This window comes from Alligator mississippiensis, chromosome 14 (genome assembly GCF_030867095.1).
Source record: "Alligator mississippiensis isolate rAllMis1 chromosome 14, rAllMis1, whole genome shotgun sequence".
NCBI classification, from domain to species: Eukaryota; Metazoa; Chordata; order Crocodylia; family Alligatoridae; genus Alligator; species Alligator mississippiensis.
Genome location: NC_081837.1, coordinates 7,740,788 through 7,755,698, shown reverse-complemented (window position 1 = coordinate 7,755,698; position 14,911 = coordinate 7,740,788). Strand labels below are relative to the sequence as shown.

At 46.7% G+C, this 14,911-nt stretch overlaps 1 protein-coding gene across 4 annotated transcripts in view; it reads left to right on the top strand.

Moving 5' to 3' along the window:
• Nucleotides 1-13,721, top strand: part of CLUH (clustered mitochondria homolog) — a 45,608-nt gene extending 31,887 nt beyond the window's left edge. For all 4 annotated transcript variants that reach the window (XM_014608112.3, XM_019493267.2, XM_019493265.2 and 1 more), the window contains exons 14-26: nucleotides 846-998; nucleotides 1,632-1,694; nucleotides 2,391-2,635; nucleotides 3,471-3,555; nucleotides 3,890-4,043; nucleotides 4,591-4,730; nucleotides 5,143-5,223; nucleotides 6,154-6,279; nucleotides 6,863-6,984; nucleotides 8,015-8,108; nucleotides 8,798-8,932; nucleotides 9,978-10,051; nucleotides 11,745-13,721. In XM_014608112.3, coding sequence (XP_014463598.2) covers nucleotides 846-998; nucleotides 1,632-1,694; nucleotides 2,391-2,635; nucleotides 3,471-3,555; nucleotides 3,890-4,043; nucleotides 4,591-4,730; nucleotides 5,143-5,223; nucleotides 6,154-6,279; nucleotides 6,863-6,984; nucleotides 8,015-8,108; nucleotides 8,798-8,932; nucleotides 9,978-10,051; nucleotides 11,745-11,913 — 1,641 coding nt within the window. In that variant the 3' untranslated portion in view covers nucleotides 11,914-13,721. The remainder of the gene's footprint in view (nucleotides 1-845; nucleotides 999-1,631; nucleotides 1,695-2,390; nucleotides 2,636-3,470; nucleotides 3,556-3,889; nucleotides 4,044-4,590; nucleotides 4,731-5,142; nucleotides 5,224-6,153; nucleotides 6,280-6,862; nucleotides 6,985-8,014; nucleotides 8,109-8,797; nucleotides 8,933-9,977; nucleotides 10,052-11,744) is intronic.
• The last annotated feature ends 1,190 nt before the right edge of the window (nucleotides 13,722-14,911 follow it).

The following is a 14,911-nucleotide window of genomic DNA, read 5'->3' as shown; positions in this document are numbered from 1 at the left end:
ATCACCCTGTCTGACCCCTGCACATCTTGCTGTTACCTATTCTAGCTCTGAATCTGCTAATGAGCAGATTTCCTTGGAGCCCACAGTAACAGAAATTGCCTTGCACATGGCAGCTGCATGCAAGCTCTTCCCCCCCACCCATAGCTGGGCGGCACCTGTGCGGCCCACAGAGGAGAGCTGCTGCCTTCACCACCCCCTGACCCTGCTCCTGGGAGCCAGTGGCGTGGGGTGGTGGGTGGCAGTGCTCTGTCCCCGCCCACCCATGCATACCCCCTAGCCCCTTTCCAAGTACCCCAGGGCTGTGTGTGCCCCCTGTTGACAACCTGTGAAATAGAGCATTGCAGTTTTAAATTAGAACATGGCAAGTCCCACTCCAGGTGTGGCCTTTTCAACAGGCACTATGCATTCACATGCAGTCTTGTCATTGCTCAAAGATCCCACTTGGACTCTGAATTAGCAGTCAGAGAGCAAGAAAGAAGGGATGATTAGCTCCTGCATAGTAGGAAAGCTGGATTAATTGTCTCTAGGCTCGTGTTAAGGGAATGGATTGCGGTAATTGTAATTTTGTCAAGAGTGTTTTTAAGTGGAGGCATTAGTCTCATGGGTGGAGCCGTTGAGGACCACTGCTTTACCTGAAGTGTGACCCACCACCTCACGAAGTAACTCCCTGAGGTGATAGGGCCAGACATTCAAAAGAGATCCTCTCAACCCTGAATAACCTCTCATGGCTGCTAACTCTTTTCCCCACCCCACCCCGTCCTTAACCTGAAAAAGATGCTTTCAACAAGTGTTTTTCTTCTGTGTGCAACAAACCACGTAGAACTAAGCCAGGCTGTGCTCTGCAGGTCAAAGACTGCCTTGACCACACTGTGCTCCCGATGGACGGCGCCACGTTAGCGGAAGCTATGCACCAGAGGGGCATCAACATGCGCTACCTAGGCAAAGTCATCGACTTCATCACTAAGACCCCTGCCCATGCACAGCTGGATCACATCTTTGTAAGCGCTGGGCTTTGTTTCAGGCTGTCACTTCCACTGCCGCTGGGATAATTTGTCCTGGCCAAAATCCAACTCGGCTAATTGCATTCTGCACATTAAAAATAATAATAATAAACAGCGAGGCTTCAGACAGCAACTCATGCTTAGCAGAGGAGCTGGTTTGCTCTGCATGCTTAGACATGTGAGCAGGGAAGATGAATCTGTGAAGGGCTCTGGGAGTCTAAGGGCGTGAAAGCCACTGCCTGCTGGGCCAGAGACTGCACGTTGCAGGCCACGCAGTGCTTGCAAGGTCCAAACGGACTGCCTGTTACGATGGGCTGGGGTCCGGTTCCACCGCCCGGTCCTTTCTTAACAGTAAGAATGTCAGTCCTGTTGGTTGGGGATGTCTGGTATTTTACCGTAGTCCCAAGAGGCACCAGATGCCGAGCAAAGTCCCATCAGATAAAGCAACACCTCCACACGTATATCTTCCCAACCTTGCAGTCCAAATACCTTGTTAGAGTAAGGCTCACTGTGTGAAGAGGGGCTTGCAGAACCATATTTCCTCTGCGTAGGTGCATCGATAGCAGCACATCTAAAAGGAAAAGGTTTGTTTCTTTGTCTCCATTGACTGACTTTCTGCTCTTTGGATAGAAAATTGGACTCAGCGAATTGATCACTCGATCAGCCAAACACATCTTCAAGACGTACCTTCAGGTATGAGTGAGTGGCAGTCTAACCTCTTGCCTTGCATGTTCTTTCTAATGATTTTTCAGAAGTGGGTAGCTGTTCAAATCTGTTTCCTCATTAGATAGATCATGGATGTTGCCTAGCAACTGGAAGTACAGTCTCATTAGGACTAAAATAGGTGCAAACCCATATACAAGGGAAAACAAGTTCCCACTTGAAGGCATTTCCCCCAGAGGATAATCATTCATGCTTTTCTTCCCCCAAATTTCAGTTGTTACATTAAAGGCTTTTGAGAGCGAAATCACAGTTTGCCTTCCTTGTTAAAACACTTAGTCCTTTTAAGCAAACATCGGTGCGTTTGCCCACCTACAAAGCTTGTTTACTACATTAACTCAAGGACATGTAGCAATGCATTTGGCTTTTTTCCAGAAACAAAAAAACCCATTTTGTGAGTGTTCAATATGACAGTCTGTATCCCAAGTAACTGTACAGAATGTGGGCAGGAGGTGAGCATGAGAGAAATGAATGATTTTTACATGCAGAACTTCAGCTCTAATTTGTTCTGAGAAATGCCCTCCTACAAACTTCCCTCTGCCTCAGTCAGGCACCATGATGGTATTCACAGGACAGACTGGTCTGGATTTCTAGTAATATCAAGGTTAGATCGATGGATTTGTAATCTGGAAAGGTTCCCCCTCGACTAACTTCAGTGTCTTGCTGCAGGGTGTAGAGCTGTCGGGCTTATCGGCAGCCATCAGCCACTTCCTCAATTGCTTCCTAAGCTCCTTCCCAAATCCAATTGCCCATCTTCCAGCTGATGAGCTAGTCTCCAAGAAGAAGAACAAGAAAAGGAAAAACAGGAACCTTGGCAATGCTGATAACACTGCATGGGCTAGCATGACCCCTCAGGAGCTTTGGAAGAACATTTGTTCCGAGGCAAAAAGCTACTTTGATTTTAACCTCAAATGGTAAGCACAGATTTACCCACAGTTCCCTCACCTGCCTGATTTCTCCTCAGATGTTGGCAACTTCATTTTGAATACTTGATTCCAATTTTGCAAGAGATTTTTAAAGGCTTAAATAACATATGAGGAAAAAGCCAAGAGATGGAGACGGGGGCAAGGACGGGAGGATTTCAGGTGGCATCTGAAACCAAATGGACTCCACGATGCAAAGAGAGCCAAAAAGGCTAAGACTGCTCCTGAGGAGAGAGCTCCCGTAGCAGGAGGGACAAGAAACCACCACCATCTAAGCAAGTAGGGACAGAGGGTGCTGTACTAGACACCAGGATCAGGTGTTAAACTGGAACTCACTCCAGTTTAACTCTCAGCTATGTGCTGGACCAGACAGTGCAGTCAGTAGGGCAGTGGGAGGATGAAGGTTGGATGGGAAGAGTAGAACATTTAGCTAAAACATCCACAGGAAAGAAGAAAATGTTTTTAAGACCGCTGCCAGACCTAGATCATGATTGACTTCATTGCTACCCAGCTGAGAGTAGAGACACTTCAGGTTTTTTTTTACCAAAAACAGACACACCCCAATTCTGCCTTTTCCCAGTGCGGACACTTAACACAGAGGAAAGGCAGAGAGGCACGTGTGACCCATGAGAACTAGAATAGACACACCGCACTGTGAGGTTCCAGTAAGTAATCCTTGCGTTTTGCTGACCTTGTTGCATTAAAATGCAATGGTGCACGGTGTATTGCAGCTGCTGATTTTTTTTCAGGACTTCAGATGCATCTTAGGTGGCTACTCTTGAAAGCAGACTTACCCTGAACATGTGGCTTTTGTGTCCTTTTGCAGCGAAAGCGTTGATCAAGCTGCAGAGGTGTATAACCTACAGAAAATTACCCTTCTTCGAGAGATCTCCCTCAAAACTGGAATCCAGGTGAGATCCAAGTCCTCCCTCTTTCCCTTGGGAAGAAGCAACATGGGAGATGTCCTAGGTTGAGGCATGTGTGGATTCATACTACAGGGTCTTTTGCAGATTGATTTCCCCACTGCGTGCCTTCAAGGGATTTATAGCAACAACTAGCCCTACAAAGGGATTTTAATCGGTTCCATTGCAGGACAAATGTGCCCTGTGTCCTTCAGGGAAATTGGTCTCTTCGAATGCACTCCCTTTGTCTGACTGACCAAATTGTGCCACTGCTCACAATACAAAGCAAAGTCACTGATTTGGCATCGGTTATGTCAGAGCTGTTACTTCTTGCTTCCTTCAGATCCTGCTGAAAGAATACAACTTTGACAACCGGCACAAACCCACCTTCACAGAGGAGGATATTCTCAACATCTTCCCTGTAGTGAAGCATGTAAACCCCAAAGCCTCTGACGCTTTCCACTTCTTCCAAAGTGGACAAGCAAAAGTACAGCAAGGTATGGACAATATATGCTGCCACACCTCTTTTCTTTAGGCTAGTGTTTGGTGGCACTGGCCATACTTAACCGTGTACCAAGCCCTGTGCAGCATGGCAAGCTGCCCCTTAATCCCATTCTGGAGAAGAGCAGTTTCCAAGTCTATGGAAAATACAGCCTCACCACTGAAGGGCCTGGTGTGGGTCTGAGAACTGAGATCAAGGAGTTCTTAAATTTTTATCGCAAGGCTAAGGAAAAGGCAGAATCAGGCTGTCCTAACAAGTTGGCGACCTGTCATTGAATAGCTATTTGTCCCACTACTTTTTCCCTGAATCGCAGAGACTTGTCTTTGTTCTTCCTGTATATCTCTTTATGGATAGTGCTGGTTCCGTCTCTGACGATAGAAGTAGAGCTTTTGCACTGCTTAGGTTTGGTAGTCCAAGAATTTGGCAGAAAAATTCACCCTTGTTTAATTTTTAGCCTTCTGTCTAGGCATGCAGCTAAACATGAAGGAAAGGGTGGTGGCAGGTAAACAGTTACTCAACATGCTTCCTATTTTGTGTTCCAGGTTTCTTGAAGGAGGGCTGTGAGCTCATCAATGAAGCCTTAAACTTGTTTAACAATGTGTATGGTGCTATGCATGTAGAAATCTGTGCCTGCCTCAGGCTGTTAGCACGCCTCAACTATATCATGGGAGACTATTCAGAGGTATGCAATTCTTGCTGCAGCTTTGCAGATGATTCGTGTTCACCATTTCATACTCCTCTCTGGCCATTTCCCCTTTCTGTTTCCCTGCTCTGGGTGGGGGTATAAATTCTGCTTCCAGGCTGCAAAATAATGCAAATTAGCTTGAACTGGGAAAAGAAGTAGCTAAACACTCATCTTCTGAAGAAGACAAATTGCTCCCTTGTTTGTTTTCCCCCTGGTTCCACCTCAGTTAGCCAAGGGCTTTCCTTCTCTGCAGCTGGAACAGAGAATCCCACTTCCTTTGCCTCCAAACAGAAGGTTTGAAGTCTGGGTCCTGAGACAGTTCTCATCAAGCCTCTTGGCATCTGCAAGGCATCTCTTGCAAGTTTTATAGTTCAACATTTGCATCACTGTCTTGATGGTTCTTTTCTAGGCCTTAAGTAATCAACAGAAAGCGGTACTGATGAGCGAGAGGGTCCTGGGCATTGAGCATCCCAACACGATCCAAGAATATGTAAGTATGAGGATTTAAAAACACAGTATATACTACTTGCCCCTGGTGGTGGCATGACCTATTCATGCCTGCATCCTCGAAGTAGCTGCTGTTCTCCTTGTTCCTGCAGAAATCTCCCCAGAATCCCGTTCTTCCTACGTAGCACACTTGGAAGCTTTCTGTCATTTCTAAGTATCATGAAACCTAGAGAGATGTGTAGAACAGGCACCCCTTACCTTAGGAGTTAATGATGAAGCTCTGAAAGGCAGGCATGACAATGAATGCTTAGTGACAGCAATGAGAGAGAGGGATTGTAATAATGTCCTTCTCTGTTAGCCCCAGCTGCCAACACTACCGAGTCCTTTCTGGATGTGCATATGCAAAGCATGCACTCCTTCCAATAAGAATCTGTTCTTGCAGTTGCTGTCATTTGAAGGGTCTCAGCCTTATGATTTTGTAAGCCAATAGTTTAACTGAGGATTGACACACACATCCTATCCTATCTTTTCCAATCTGGAGTCTTGTTGGGTGCAGTTTTTTGCTCTCAGTTGCCCAGTGACTTTTTATACATCATATATTCATCCTGCTTATTCTCCACCCCTTTCTACCCCCTACTGACTTTTTTTTGCAAGATTTCATGTAATAGCTGGATACTGTACATGCTGGTCAATTTTGAAATCTCCCTTGAAATTACTAGGAGACCATTAATGCAACTCGCTCTTAATGGCGTATGTTGTGTGGATGCATCAGTGCACTTCTGCAGTAACAAGTCAATCTGTAGTTCTTTTGTAGCAGTTAAAGTCTGTCGTGTTGATGGAAGACATGTAGGAGAGGCAGTGCCTCTCCTACATGCCTCCTACATATTTCCCTCAATAGGAAAGGAGCTGTGAGCTTTTGTCTACTTCATGATGGGGTTTGACACCCGGCACTTAAATGTTTCTTACCTTGTAGATGCACCTTGCTTTGTATTGCTTTGCAAACAGCCAGCTCTCAACAGCATTAAATTTACTGTACCGTGCACGCTACCTCATGCTGTTGGTATTTGGGGAGGATCACCCAGAAATGGCACTCTTGGACGTAAGTAATCCTTCCGAATAAACCCTTTCAAGCCTTGTGGTTGCCTCTGAAGCTTCACCTTTTTAACTCCTTATGAACAGTCATTGCCTCTGCCTCCCTTCCCCTGTGCTTTGTGCACACCCTTTTTCCTCTTAGGAGAAGGAGGCTTGCGTAGGAAGTGGTTCTCCGGGGGAAGTGGAGGGAAGGCTGGCCTCTGGTTAATACACTCACTGAGGGGAGGCTTGGGGCATCCGGTTCATCCCAACTGTGGACCTTGGGAAAGCATTTAACCTGCCCACTCCTCAACTACCCATTCCATATCTAAAATGGAGATTTTTTTTTTCCTCCCCTTCATCTTGTTTGCCTTGCTTAGACTGAGCTCATAATGGCAAGGATGTAGGGGTTTCGGCATGTGCAGTCTCTAGCACAATGGGGTCCTGATGTCTTTTTGGGACTTCCGGGTGTTCCTGCCAACATAAATAGCTACAGGAAATGCAGGTTCACAAGTTGATCTCTAACTTGAGCCTTAGGGTTTGGTCAGGACTCACTTTTTTCCTGAGGTGCCTCTGGCTGTCTTCTAAGTCTGCCTGGTGCTTCTCCTCAGAACAACATAGGCTTGGTGCTCCATGGCGTTATGGAGTACGACCTGTCCCTCCGATTCCTGGAGAACGCTCTGGCAATCAACTCCAAGTATCACGGCTCCAAGTCTCTGAAGGTTGCGCTGAGGTGAGGCAGAGTTCGGAGCGCCTTTGTCTGGGAGGGGAAGAAAGGGGTTAATACAATGGGAACTGTGGACTGTAAAAAATCTACTTGGCAAATGAATGTGGGAGGCCCTGCTTGGAATTACTGCTGCCACCACGTTGCAACCCATCGGCTCTACTTCAGGGCAGCAAGAAATCTCAGCTCGTACCCCAGAGTCTGCCATTGTTTCCCAACAGGCAATGGATACAAGTTCTGCAGAGAACTTCTTTCCACCCTCCCCACCCTGGCATTGAGATGCGGGGAGAGATCCAGGTCCTGGAATAGACTAGGAGATGAGACCAATAGAAAGGCCCTCCTCCTCCCCCTAACACATACTGTTCCAAAACCATTGCAGCTGCTGAGTTCAGGCCAAGTCAACTCTCTCTTCATGGGGAAAAACTGGGTGACTTGGGTCAGCAGCTCATTGTCACTGCCACTGCCTCTTGCCAGCTGTCCCTGCATTGGAGGAGTCGGACTCAGAGCTGGCGACTCGGAGCTGGCCTAATTAAGGTTCTCCCGTTTCACTAAGAAACAAAAAGCACTTTGAGAATGGGCTCCTTCCTCTTGGTCCAGTCACCTCGTAGGGAGGGGATCTCGGCCAACTGGGCGACCTCCTGGCTTTCAGCAACGTGTGGATGTGCTGTACTGTACGTGTAAAGCAAACAGCTGGCATTTGAGCACTTCCCTAGACACAGCAGGAATTGGCCCAAAAATCTCACATTTGACCCAAGGTGTCAAGAGTTTTAATGCCCTTACTCCCAGGGTGCAAAAAAAATCTGCAAAGGTAACCCAAGCTAGAAGAAAACTACTACTGTGCTGCCCAGCGCATGGAGTATCTGCCCTCCTTTGACCCCCAACAATTAGTTGATTGCAGGTGGCAAGGGGGTGTTGCTTTTGTGATAGCAGTGTCCTGGTTCACCAAGTTACCACCTCGTGGCACGCGAGAAGTGGGTTTTCTTCCTCCTTTGACCGTGAGTTGACAAAGCCGCCTGGGCCACTTGTCTTTCCTTTGCAGCCATCACTTGGTAGCCCGAGTGTACGAGAGCAAGGCAGAATTCCGGTCGGCTCTCCAGCACGAGAAAGAAGGCTACACGATCTACAAAAACCAGGTCGGGCATATAAGCTGCTTCACTTGTACTGTGTGATTGAGGTCTTGTAACCCAAGTGCGCTGCTTTCCTGAACAGTTGGTGGGGGGGCTCTTCCTAGACTCGGAGGACATGAAGGTCCTGCCTGGTGGCCCGGGGGAAATGAGCTTTGCCACAGGTCTCCCACGAAGCTTAGTCACAGCAGTTCTGTCCGTGCAGCAGAATGGGATGGCAGTGGTGGGCTTTGGGGCATGTTTTTGCTTTTTTTTTGCCCTTTTGAAACTGGAGGCCCGAACTGGGCATAAACCAGACAGAGCCTGAGAGAGCTGCCTCTCCTGCGAGCAGTCCTCCCTGGTGCACAGCAAACCTGACATGTCTGGGCAGCACTCTGCAAGGTGAAGAAGCCCATTTGATTTAATTCCTTCTCACTGACGAAAAGCATGGCCTGTTTGAGGGAGAGGTCAGTCACCTCCCCTTCCAGATGTCACCTTGGTGCCAGCACAGTTGTGGTAAGAAGCTGCCCACAGGCAATGTCACATGTGACACCAGGTCATCCATGAGTGCTGCCGTGAAATGAAGCCCAATTTCAGTGGGTTTCGGCAGGCAGTCTCATGCAACCTCCAGCAACCATTTTGGTGCTAGGATTCAGGCCGAGTTTGGGTATACCTTTGCTCTGCCTCTGTGATGCAACGTATCTTTGTTTCTGACTTAGCTCGGAGAACATCACGAAAAGACCAAAGAAAGCTCCGAGTACTTGAAATACCTGACGCAGCAAGCCGTGGCTCTTCAACGCACAATGAATGAGATCTACAAGAATGGATCCAATGCTAACATTATGCCACTTAAGGTAACTTGACATGCATTGGAGTGGTCGGGGCATCTTACGTTATGGTTGCATGAACAGTAGCAAAGAGTTTGCCATGATGGCTGCGCTTGGTTTCTCCTTGTGTGGGAAATATTACCGGCTCTAGCAGCACTCCCCAGATCACATAAAGAACATCTCTTTGGCAGGTAGGATCATAACGGTGAGTCCTGGCTCTGCATCTTCCAGCGTGGGGGTGGCTTTTGCCCCCTTTCCCAAAGGGTCAGATCCAGAACTCTTCCAGTTAAATAACCTGAACAAGAGCATGTAAGGAACTTGAGGTTAAATGGTGCTTAGTTCAGAGAATAAGACAGATCCTTAGACAGACCAAGACTAATCCTTTTCTTTTTTTTTATACCTTCCCTCTTAAGCTTGTGGGAGAGTCCACGACTGCTATTTCAGTGACAAGGCAGAGGTCAGAAACCTGATGTACTCGCACTTAGTCTATTTACCTATTCAGTTTTTGAGACTGAGCCAACTATTCATTCCATCCGCCTCCGGCACTGCCCTCTAAGTCATTCTTCTGTGCTGTCTTCATCACAAAGCCTAGATAAGCCCCCAGATATATGTGCAAGTGTTAAATGTCTTTGTAACCCCACAGTGAGGTAGGGGAGAGCATCATCTCTGTGTTACAAATTAACCAAAGCACAAGAGGGGAGGTTTGCCCCTAGTGATGCACGAGATGTGAGCCCAAATCAAGAACTGCACTTGAGCGAGCGCCTGCCGCAGTGCATCAGCTGAACCACCAGCCCATCCCTCAGCTGATGGACCTGGATAAAACAGAGGGGCTGGACTGAATCCTGCACGGACTTGAATCCTGTTGGCTTCAGCACCAAGGCTGGTTAAGGCAGATGTAGGTCTCTGGTTGTGGGTGTCTAGTGAGATTTCATCTCTCAAGAAGTTAGGAAGTGGTGTATTGCACATCTCAGGCTGCAGGCATACCTGAGGTGTGAGTAAACACTGCAACTCTCCAAGGCTGGTTAAAAATGGCTAACTCTCTTTTGTTTTTCTTCCCCCTCTTTACCCCTAGTTCACAGCTCCTAGTATGGCCAGTGTTCTGGAGCAGCTCAACATTATCAACGGGATTCTCTTCATTCCACTAAGGTAGCGTGATGCATACGTATGATGCACTTTTTATCTGGTCTCGTTGCAATAGCCAGACCCTTGCTGCATGGCTGGCTATTTAGATAAAGTGCAGCTGCCTCTGCAAGTCCCCAGTTCCCAATGGATTATTAATCTGATGGGTCCATTTGTATTGAGCTCAGCCTGTCGGACTGCACGTGTTGGCCTCTCTTGGCAGACCTAGACAAATCGCAGGAAATGGTGGCCTGGCCGGTGATCTCGAGTGACTTTCTGATGGGGGCGATCAGCGCCAAATCGGCACTAAGATTCCTCATTTTGGAAAGACTTGCTGCCCAGATTAGTGCCGTAGCCTTGATCTTGCTGAACTCTCACAAACAGATGCTGCAGCTTCAAAACCCCTGCCTCTGTCTGCCAGCTGTGACGGGGATGGGAGGTGGGCTCAGAGGAGCAGTCGTGAGCTAAGCTCTTGTCTTGGCTGGAGGCAGGTTGCAGTGGCACCAGGTTCCTTCAGCTCCATAGCTCTTGCTGGGATGCACTTGATGTTGTGAGACTGCTAGGAGTCTTTGCTCAGCCTAGGGGAAAGCAGGCATGGCTGCAGGAGCAGTGGTATCCACCTGGGATAGGAAACTGTTCTGTATAATAATCCCATCAATACTATTTGTTAGGGCTGACTTTATAGCTCTGCAAGCAAACAAGGCTCTGGTACCTGCTGCTTCCTTGTGTAAACTGGTTGCTTGTAAGGCAGCACCACAGATTCCTGCCATGCACTTTATATGTAAAAAGGCTAGAACCAAGTGGCAGTTTTGAAGCAAGGTCCCTGATCCAGGAACTGAATCAAGGTCTGTCCTTCTCTCCTGTGACTCAAGATTGTACTAATAGACCAGATGAAATGAGTCCTATCCTGTCTTAATTAGTAGCTTGGATGCATGCAAGGAAGAGATTGGGCAGTGGCCTTCTGTGAAAATCCATGTGGAAGGTCACAGGAAGTTCCTAGCTAGCCGAGAGGCAAGACGTAGGGATCATTACAGGTTTCAGCTGCTGCCTTTGTGGCTGGGCAGGGGGTGAGCGCAAACTGAAATAATGGAGCCCTACCCAAAAATAGCATGCGCTAGAGCTACCCCAGGTCAGCCCTTACAAATTCTCTTGGGCAAGCAGCGCTTGCTTCCTCAGTCCAAGCACCAGGACAGAAAGGGCTGCTGGTAAATCACAAATGGTGCCAAGTCCCTTACGTGCCTCCTGCTTCCAGATGGATACACTGATTCCCTTGGCTGCAGCAACTGGACTGAAACGTACTCCGTACTGGGCTGGGAAGCTGTATAATGCACTTAATTTTTCAGTCCATCAGCCAGTGTCCTCTGGCTTGTTAGTGGGGAGCTTTGCTTTGTAGTAGACCAGAAGGCTGCTCATATGAATAGCTTAGACTGGACAGAACAGGCATGTGCTGCCCATGCAGGTGAAACTTGGAGGTGGCAGGATGCTGCTAAAGTACAGAGTGGACCAACCTGAATCTCTCTGTGGCCAAAATTAGTGTGCTGAGCTCTCACCACCCTCATGCAGTGGTATGCGGTTGTAACCTGCATGCACAACCCTTCTTAGCTGGAGAGGAGACTCTGGTATTCAAGGACTTAAGTATGGGTGGAAACATTGCTTTTGCCTAATTTTACAAGGTGTTTGTCAGATACCTGACAGTCTTGGCTTCCCCTCCCTTTCCCAGCCAAAAAGACTTGGAGGACCTGAAAGCCGAGGTGCAGCGGCGCCAGCAGCTCCAGGAGGCCATCAGGAGCAGTGAACAGCTGGAGCCAGAGGACAGCATCTCTGAAGAGAGAGAGACTGAGACCAGCACACCTTCTGCTGAGGTCCCCCCAGCACAGGACTCTGCTTAAAAAGTGTACCTCGCTTTTAAAAGAAACAAACAAGGTTTAAACCATCCTTTTCTGAATCTGACCCAGGGTCTTGGACTCCCCTGAGGCAGCTTCTCCCTTTTTTTTTTTTTGACAATGTTATTGCACTGGTACAACTAATACACAATGCAAAGAACTTAAGTTGAGAAATGTAATCTGTCTGACTGAGCTTGTATCTGCCACCGCAGGGGGGAAGGTGGCCAGGATGCAGCAGCAGCAGCATCTGAGAACATCGCTAGGTGAGCACAGCCAGAGGCTGTCCTGTCTGTGTGCGCGTGTGTGTGTATGTGCGTGTGTATCATCGGTCATTTCTACTTGTACATACGAATTCCAAATGAACTGTCTGGAGGTAGAACATTTCTCAGGTCATTTTTATGTTGACTAAGGATATTGCTTTGCAAAAAAGAAAAAGAAAAAAAAAAAGAGAAAAGGAAGTCTCCACCATCATCCCAGTACTCAGTTCTCTCTCGAACCTGGATTCCAAGCCAAAAACCGATTCTCCTTCTTTGGGTTTGTTTTTCTTTAGGTTGTTGTTTGTTTTTTTTCCAGTCACTACCCTAAGCCACAGTATGGAAAAATAAGCAGCCATATTTGTACCTATCGAGATGATTTAAACCTGTAAAGTGCAGGGGGAATGTACAGCTTTTTTCTACATTTTAGGATATAGCCATGGGGGTTCCTTTTTAACTTTTTTTTGGCAATTTAGTGGGTTTTTGTATCCATTCACCTTCTGATTTCATGTTGCGTGGATCCTCAAAGATCTACCTATGCACTCTGCTTGAGTGCCACATGAACTCGCATCCAAAGAGCAAGGGTTTAGAACAAAAAGCACACCTCGAATTGTTGCGATGGAAAACCCCAGTGCCTACAATCGATCAGTCTTGGCACTTGAGTAAACTGTATAGAAGAGGTTCACGTCATGGGAGAACCTTCACCTGCTGGAATCTCTTTCTCTTTTTGGGAGGGCAGGAATGGGAATTTGCTCTCACTTCAGATGTTGACTTAATTAAAAAAGAGTAGAATGAGCAGTGGTGTCTCAAGCTAATCAACTTCAATTTTAAGGTAATCTGCAAACTTCAAGCTAAACAGGTTTGAATCATGAGTCTTCACACAACCTAAAATTACTAAGCATTTTTCTTTGTGGGGAAATAATATTGAAGTTCCCATAGCACTGAGAGCTATGGCTAATAAATCTTGTTTAATTCTCTTTTGGGTCTTGCACACCAAGTTTGAGACTTCCTAGGGGAGCTTCCATTGCTGGCAATGGATGTTATGGAACAGCAGATGCCACTGAATGTTGTTTTTTTGTTTTGGGGGTTTTTTCCTCCCCGTCTCCCCTTACTTTAAGTAAAGTGTGCTCCCTGCTGGCACAGTCACAACACAAATAGGTTGTAGTTGCTGCAGACCATGCCGACAGAGTTGAATGTCCTTTATCGAAGCAGGTGAAGACATACAGCGAGATATGGTTTTGGACTAGCAATCCTATCATGCTGACACAGGAGTCCAGTCTCTCCTCTCTTTGTCTGTCACCAGTAGTACTTTGCTAATTTTAATTTCTTCTGTTGACCTTCTGGAAAAGAAAGTGCTGTCACTGTGCTCTGTACCTGTTTGGTTTCTGTACTGCATTACCAGGTCTTTGTAACTTTTGGGGGAGGGTGGAGAGCTGCCTCTGTCTACCTTGTTGTAGAAGGTACAAAGGAGCTGTTCATAGTAAAAGAACTTGCTCCCACCACAAGCCTATTTGGACTTCCTGGAAAGCATTCAATAAATGACTAATAGTGCATCTTTCACCCAAGGGTTTTTTTGATAATGTCTTCCAGTTCTAGTCCATTAAGCACCTCTTAAATAAAAGCACTTGCAGAGTAGTTTGAAGAATTCCCATTTCTTCAGCCAGGTTGACTCTAAATAGATGCTTAGGGTCTTGTCTATCAGCTTATGCCACTAACAGCCTGATTTGCCTTTGCAACTGTCCATCTACCTGACTACCAAGTGAAGAGGCTCTCCTGAGAACTGGTATGGATTTAGCATAAGGTAGTTAAACACACACCTACCATTAGTGGGGCTTAGACCAACCCAAAGAGTCCACCTTAAAGGAAAGGCCTCTCTTTCCAGTGGGTTTAATGTCCCCTTAAATGTTTTAATAAACTTGGTAGCTATGTTGGTCTGAGACAAAAAGACTAGAACTCTTGGTTCCAAAATGATACCTTTTATTAGACCAACTGTTGGTCTAATAAAAACTATCATTTTGGAACCAAGAGTTCTAGTTTTTTTGTATGTCTTAATAAACTTCAGCACTTACTCGGGTGATTCTGAACCAGCTCCCTTTCCTAGCTTCAGAGTGATTGTTAAACTTCAACCTGTTGCAAAGCCAGCAGGTGGAGTACACTAGTAGAGCATGAGCTGTAAGTGGCCTGTGTGTTAGAGCTTTCCTTCACCCTGGATACCTACTTAGCTTTCAGGCAGTTGAGCAAGGAGTTTTGAGGATTGCTTCCAACCCTGAGGCAAAAAAAGCTTCATGGATTATAGTTGAGAGGAACAAGTTGTCTGCAGTTCTTCCAAACAGGTCAACACAGCCACTCATTTCCCCTGGGAATTGTAGTATGGGGTTTGTATCTGACCCTGAAGCCTGGCTTCACAGCAGCAAGGTCTGCCCCCCTAACCTCATGGAGTCTTGCTACAGTGGTAAGTATTAAAGTCAGACTTCACTACAGCAGTGGCTCTTGTACACAGCTTCCAGGGAGAGATGGAGTTGAGTATCAAGGGCTGAGTTAACTCCTTATAGACTACATGCATAAAACTTTTGTAAGCAGTTGCTCACTTCATCAGATGTGGTCATGAATATGTTAAGCACACCTGCTTTAACTTGTCAATGGTGTAAATTTACCCTGCCTTCAGACTAAACACAGGGAACTGCTTCTCAGTTAACTTCAGCAGCAAAATGAGATGGACCACTCATAGAAGATGAGCCAAAGGTAATAAA